The sequence below is a fragment of the Elaeis guineensis genome, chromosome 13 (assembly GCF_000442705.2).
Source record: "Elaeis guineensis isolate ETL-2024a chromosome 13, EG11, whole genome shotgun sequence".
NCBI lineage: Eukaryota > Viridiplantae > Streptophyta > Magnoliopsida > Arecales > Arecaceae > Elaeis > Elaeis guineensis.
The window spans coordinates 9250417-9257767 of NC_026005.2; the positions used below are offsets into that span (position 1 = coordinate 9250417).

At 37.3% G+C, this 7351-nt stretch overlaps 1 protein-coding gene across 1 annotated transcript; it reads right to left on the bottom strand.

Moving 5' to 3' along the window:
* Positions 1–1023: 1023 nt before the first annotated feature.
* Positions 1024–7049, bottom strand: LOC105056541 (vacuolar protein sorting-associated protein 29). Its single transcript, XM_010938761.2, has 4 exons — positions 6898–7049; positions 6208–6392; positions 4536–4673; positions 1024–1544 (listed from the first exon to the last, which is right to left on the bottom strand). The coding sequence occupies exons 2-4, from the start codon at positions 6337–6339 to the stop codon at positions 1242–1244; spliced, it is 573 nt and encodes a 190-aa protein (XP_010937063.1). The 5' UTR covers positions 6340–6392; positions 6898–7049; the 3' UTR covers positions 1024–1241.
* Positions 7050–7351: the final 302 nt, after the last annotated feature.

Here is a 7351-nt window from a genome sequence, read left to right on the forward strand (position 1 = left end):
CATGGTGCAGGCCACCTGTAGGGCACTGTTGGGTGTCCAAAAAGAAAATGTTATCTATATCAAGGCAATTGTTGTATAGGGGGATATTTGGAGTAGGGAACAAGAAAGGGCTGGGGGGACCATCACACTCTTGATGATACACAGTTCTTTAAATGCTGGGACACTAGAACCATTCAAGTGGCAAAGTGGGGACAGCTAATACAATAATTCTGATGAATGAAAGGCAAGCATAGAATGTGGGCGGGAAATTCTCATGTGAAAGAATCTTGATGATAAAATCGAAATTCAAGATATTCTTGGAATATCCAATTAGAAAACAAAGGAAAACTTCGGGAAACTGACATTATAGCAAAATGCATTGGTATATGAAGCTGCAAATACCCAATCAGTTAATCCAATATATTGTCTAAGGTGCAACTATTGACATTGGAGGGTCGTAATGGAAATAGGCTTGACCTAAAACCAACTCAACCTGGCGGATGTATACTAGTTAATTACCATCATATTTGTTGAATGATTATATGGTACACATGAAAGGACAGAATTTTGTTTCAGGCATCTCATTCCCCTCTGGATTTTATACAACGCTCATGCAGAAGACGGTGCACAGGACACCAACATGAAGCAACATGTATCAGAGTATCAGATTTATAAGAATTAGCTATGTCGAATCATTATAATCATTTAAAAGAAGGTTTACTGCAATTTACTCGAAGCAACATGACCATCCCATCGAATCACGGATGCCTCAAAACCCATACCTCGAGCCCTTCATCTGTCCCACCATAGTTTCCAGGCACAATGAATGCCTCAATCACAACCAAGTATGTAGCCTTCTTAGCTCCTAATAAGGATATTACTTCAACCTGATCTCTCATTCAAGATATCACCATAGAAACTATCAGTAGTGGAATCCACCTGTGGCATGTTCTGATAACTCCCTTGGCTTGTATACCTGGGCTACTTGGTTTTTTGGGAGATTGGAATAAATAAATTTACCAAACTCACTAAAAACCATCGATCTGAAAAGGTCATAAAACTTTTCAAGGACTAAAGTAATCACCCACAAAAAAATTCCTCTGGTATTAACAATCTATAGATCTAGTCCTGTTTCTCAGTTGCAAAGAAACCACTCTTCAGAATCATCATAAGCCACACTCAAGTCTAATAAGAAAATAGAATTCCAAATGTATGCTCCACACGTTCAGTTGAATGACATGGTGATAACAGCTGGTGGAGTTTTAGTGAGAGGCATTGGCTGTTGCAGTCTTCTTAAAGTCGATCTTGTCGACCTTGACCTCTCCATCAATTAGCTCATAGACGTATACCACAACACGGAGGCCATCAATGTCCATGAGCACGAAGCTTGGGTTGACATCATAGGTGATGCTGCTATAGGCACCCGTTGCAGAGCCAGGATTTATGACGACACCACCCTCATGCTTGTAGGCCTTGAACTGATGAGTGTGGCCTGTCACAAGGATGTCAACATCCAACTGCCTCTGAAGCATGGCTAAGGAATCCAGGTCACCCCATGGGATGATCTGCATTTATTTTATCAAGTGAGAGAAGTACTCACATGAGAATGCATGCTTGAAATAAGTCTAGGAAATAAATAGCTAAAGAGGGGTATTTGGACAGATAAAATAAAATATATGAAGTACATCGCTAGCAATAAATTTTCATATCAAACATCATTTAGGAAATACCTGTCCTTGCAGAATTAATGTCAACAAGGCTTATCAACTCTAATGTAGCATGATGTTAGATATTCATCTAACTATAAACAGATAAAAGGCTTTGTAAACTGATAAACAAAAGTTTATCTTATATCATTCCCTGCATTTGCCATGAAGAAAGAATCACAAGATTCATGTACCAAGGTTAGGTACGTCAGTGTTTCATAATAACCTACTCGTCCATGTTACTTGAAAGCCTATGTAGGTTTACTAAATACAAGCAAATCTATTTTGTTAGCATCTCCCAACTTTCTAACTACCAATCTAGCATTGAGACTGTCCTATAAATAAGCATTTCAAATGGTAGGCTATTTTCTTTGCTGAGCTGCTACTCCAGATCTTCTGAAAAAACTAGGGGATCACATTTTCCATATCCTTCACTCCATCAAACAGACATACCCACAAAACCAAATGATGTCATCCACAGGGATCAATTAGTATGTGTCCACCAATAATAATGAATAAAGCAACCAAGCCGTACCATGATAAGATTTGATTTGTTTCTTCTTCATTTATCACTTTGTATATGATAAAATCAAAAGGCTGAAGTGCCATCTCTAGATTGCATTATGAAAATAATGATTCTTTCCTAGGACAATATTAACATTGCTTTCAATTTTTCAAACATCAATGCTTACTGAGCCCAAAATTGATGAGTCCAGAAAAGAAAATGGACAAATAATTCCGATTTGATCCACACTGAATAGATCCTCTCGTTCTTCCGAGTTTGGGACTTTCAACCACAGATCACCAAAGATGTTTGAGTGAGTCTAAAACATGCATCCTCACATTTTGCCAACTTCTGATGGCTTAATAAATAATCCTTGACAAATGATGCTGCAAAAATAAACTCCCACACCTTTAACTTCTTTGCATGGATAAAAATGAATATAATATTCTAGCTTGATGCCCAGCTCTTTTCTCCTCTTCATGTTTCCTCTCAGGCATGTCTTGCCATATAAATGGAGTCTTGCTCTTGACAAAATAAGCATCTTCTATCCTCTTCCAAACCTAGAAAGGTAGAATTCTTAAATGTGGTCATTGATTAGGAAGGAAAGGTAAGCTTGGTAAAAGCTTCCTAGTTGCAACCCTCCTCCAAATGGAGGAGGTTCCAGGTTCAAAATTGAGGTTCTGGTTTGAAGACTTGGAGGTGTTTGTTCAACTATTTGGACTTGAGTAATTTTACTTGTTAGGTTTTTCCTCCCTTTATGCTAAAAAAACCTTCAAATACCGTGAAAGATATACTTGCTTGTGTAATTCTGGGCAAGAGTTATCTGATCAAAACTAAAGAATCCATTTTAAGTGTGGAGAGTTAGGTTGGCTATTTTACAAGCTTTGTACTTACTAATGACATAGCTGATATACTCGATGCCAGCATATCAGCAATGCTTTTATTCACTGTAGATATGCAAAAAGAAGTGATTATTCACTATAGATAGTCAAGTTAAAGATCAAAGGATAAAAAAAGGCCATAGACAACCTTAGGAAGAGGCTAAACTGTGGTTAGACAAATGGGATTCATGGACCAAGAGGAGCTTACCTGCTCAAGTATACACTAATGCTTCTACTAATTAGTGAGGGTGTTATTTATATTTTTTGGGAATTTCAATTCTAGCATGCTTCTAATTTATTAGTATAACCTTAATCCCTGGAGTTGTTGGAAACCTGAATTGAAGGGTGTGCTGACACAAATAACTGCTGCTTGTTGTGAACTAGCTCTCAGTGACACAATGGAATTGCAATTAGTAACTATATTCTGAGGAAGCTTGGACTTATTCTCAAGGAATGCAAGATATTAATTTCAACGAACAAAGTAAATAAGGCAGATCAATTTTCCTTTGTCTGTGTGGATTAAGGTTACAAAATTCTCAGTCTCAGTGACAAATTCAGTTGGGCACTGTGTTAATACAATACCATGATGCCCCTGTACCAACACTTGGGACTTGTCGGCACCTCATTACCTACCAGGACCCCCACTTCTTAGATTTTTTGTTCTATTTGTTGTGATGCTTGTTTATTGTTGGTTAGGATATTTTATATTTATTTATGTTAGGTGAGGTTCTAAGTCAAAATGGGTTTGAAATGCTGATATTGATCACATATTCAGCATTGTTTTCCCTTACTTTTTTGATTTTCAGCCACTTTTAGTGGAAAACTGATAAAAAGGCGGGAGAGGAGACTCTTTATATCCATAAAAGATTTAGAGTTGGAGGAGGCCGGTATAAGCCCTTCCTCTTCTTCCACTCTTTATTCCTTCTTTCCTCCCTGGGTTAGAATGTGATAAAGAAAAAAAAAAGCCGGTTAGGGCCTTTAAACCACATCCAGGCTGTATCAACTGGAACCAGATGGTCCTGGTCCCTATCCTGTTTGCATTGATTGTTACCAAGCAATACCAATTGGGCCCAACCAGTTCTCATGGAATCGGGGTCCCATATATGTCCCAGAACTCAGTCAATTACTGGCCCAATCTGGGTCGCCTGATATGGTTTGGTACTGACCAGGACTTTGAAAATCATGGTTTAGATATGTCTGTAAATGTGTCGATATAAAATTATTAGACCCCTTGATTTTTACCTAGAATACAATCATCTAGCGGGGTGAAAACAACTCCACCACCTAAATTTGTAAACATGGTGGAGCTGACAGTTGATCTTTTGCATAGATCCCATATTTTTATGAGGTGATGCTGTAATAGCAAAAAGTTTAGCCAGTAGATGCATGAAGATACAATTATTGTGACATCCACAAAACAAAACACGTTGAAAAGATAAAAACAGACACAGAGGGAAAGCCAACCTGATGGCCATGGCATAGTCCAAGCTTGAATTGGCCAATGGTAAGAGTCTTGGTCTCTGGATAACGGGAATCCTCATCATATTCACCACGAGTAACATGCAGGTCAGGACATAGGCTCTTCAAGTAATCATGAACTTCCTAAAGAAATAGAAAATAATTTAGTCGTATAAGTTGATTATTGATAGGAATAAAAAGCAAAAACTACAAGTACCCAAATAAAACTTCTGTCAGGCTCCAACATTATGAATCAAAAATAATATTATTGTATAATAATTCTTTAGAATATAATAATGGAGTTGCTTCAAACAGCTTGTTGACTATCAGCATAATTGAACATAAAATACAGTTAAAGTACTATAACAAAATGGCATCCCGTCATACATAATGATATATCAAGAATGAAAAAGCTTGCCTTGGAAAAAAACCAAGAACTGATGGCTTCTATTCTATCAGGCTTAAATCCAACATCATTGAAATATCTATTTTAATTAAGGGCTTCAAAATGACCGTCAACGTTTGAATGTTGGCCAATTCATGTGCAAATCCAATATGTCTATTCTTAAGGGAAGCAAACTAATTATCATCATGGAAATAAAATATTTTTTCATATAAGAATAAGGCAAAAGCTAGTTTTCTAGCTTCTCCTAAAAGCAGCCTATGACTTTTGCCTATGTGAGCACTCTTCTTTGAACCTTACCAAACACAACCTTTCCTGAGAGCTATCTTTTTTACTTCTATAATCATAAAATGATATATTCAAGTATTGCCAAATATGTTATAAGCTTGTCTGAAAGATCCCCACTATATTGATGAGAAAAAAAAAAAGATCTGACAACCAACTTTCATCCATGAAAACTACAGAATAGGAGGACTACCAACTGCATGCAACTTTCATGGATGAAAAATGTCTGTCAAAGGAAGTTGCAGCTACAATACTCAATCAGAATCTCTGTTATCAGTAGAATACCATGTGAATATAAGATAAGGAAAGTCATGACCAACTAAAGCAATGGAAGGAAATTACCAGGTCATGAATGACCCAAAACCATTATACACAGATTTTCTGGGAGAAAAAGTAGATTACCTTCTAAGTGTAGTACCAACATCCATGCAGAAGTGCTACGTCCAAATACTTTAGGCTAAATTGAAGGGTCTAGGTGACATAACATAAAAGCTTGATGTTTTACAGTGTCATGAATACTTAAGGACAATATCATTTTTTCCATCGAACTTTTTTGTCCAAACCCTACACTCAGCAACAAAATCCATGTCTGAAAGAAGAAGCAACCATTTCTGCTCAAATGAAGAAAAGAACGCAACATCACCGAAAGAGCTTGCTCAGATGGTATCAACCCTTACCCAAGTGGCAAGGGGCAGAGGTTTGATTTTTGGAGTCACCCTCAAATGTTGAGGTGGGGATAGGGTAGAAAGTGGGGATTAGCCCCTCGTAATCTCAAAAAAACAACAACAACAAGGAAAAAAAAAAGAGTTAAGCACACAACAAAGACCAATTTTCCTAATCCTTTGGTTGCAAATCATAACTTTACAAACAATATACTGAATATGCTAGATACAGCCACAAAGACACATAAAAGAAATCAGAAAGAAAGCCATGTCCTTACTAAGGCTCAAAAACATCAAAAGAAAAATAAAAGATATGGAGGGGAAGTACCTTAATACATAAATTTCCAGTGCATATAATGTGCTGGATTTTCCCTGGGACAAGCATGGACTTAAACTTTGCCGGCAGGTCAGGTGCCCTGTGAGGGATGTGAAGATCACCTAACGCTAAAACTAACACCATTCTTCTTCACTGAACAAGATCAAGGCTCACAACTTTCCAATTACCATCACCGCCTGAAATTAAATAATAATAATAATAATAATAATAATAATAATAAATAGAAAAACAGTAACACTCATGTTGCAAGCCAATCACACTTAAACATTAAAAACTTTTTTGATAAAAAAAACATCTCAAAAGCCCCAACGTCCTTTTTCTTGATGAAGAACCAAACAATTAGAACAATAAAGATCTCATAATTCGCAGAATTCTTATTCCAACTCAACCAACAAAGAATTAAATCCACGATGCACCAGAAAAGAGAGAAAAATTAATGCTTTTAATAATATGAACAACAAATGACAAAAACAGCTCGCGCCCTCCAGATCGGACTGGCTAAAAACTTCCCATTTGAGCTCGCAAAAATCTAATGAAAAATTAAAAAGATAAAAAATTAATCCAAGAGGGTAATGATTCGGATAAAAAACAATGGATTAAAAAGGATCAAGATAGGGTTTTATAATTTGTCTCGTTCTCTTATAAAACAAACGATCGGAAGATTGAGGACCAAAAGGTTACCATTAGAAGGAAAAGTGGCGATGATCCATAGGAGCAAATGGAGAAGATTTCATCGCATTGGGAACTCGAGGGCAGCTACCATCGAAGAGGACTTCCAAACTCGCCTCTCAGTCTTCCAAGGAATCGGTTCACCCCGTGCCTACCGAACAAGCAACGCGTCAAGGAGACGAGCCTATTTAACTAATAAAGTTGGCCAGACCAAGGCTGCAAACGGATCGGGTCGGACCGAACATGCTTGACACTAACCCGACCTAACTTGATTTCCCATCATGAATATGGGCCCAGGGTATTAGTCGGCCGAGTCAGATTAGGTGGAGTCGAGGCCAGGTATGATCTGGACCCAACCCGAGAGATTCGGGTTGGAGACATGATCAAGTCAAGATAGGTCAAGTTTATAATTTGAGTCAGATATTTTATTATTCTTTCATAATTAAAATATAATACTTGAAAAATA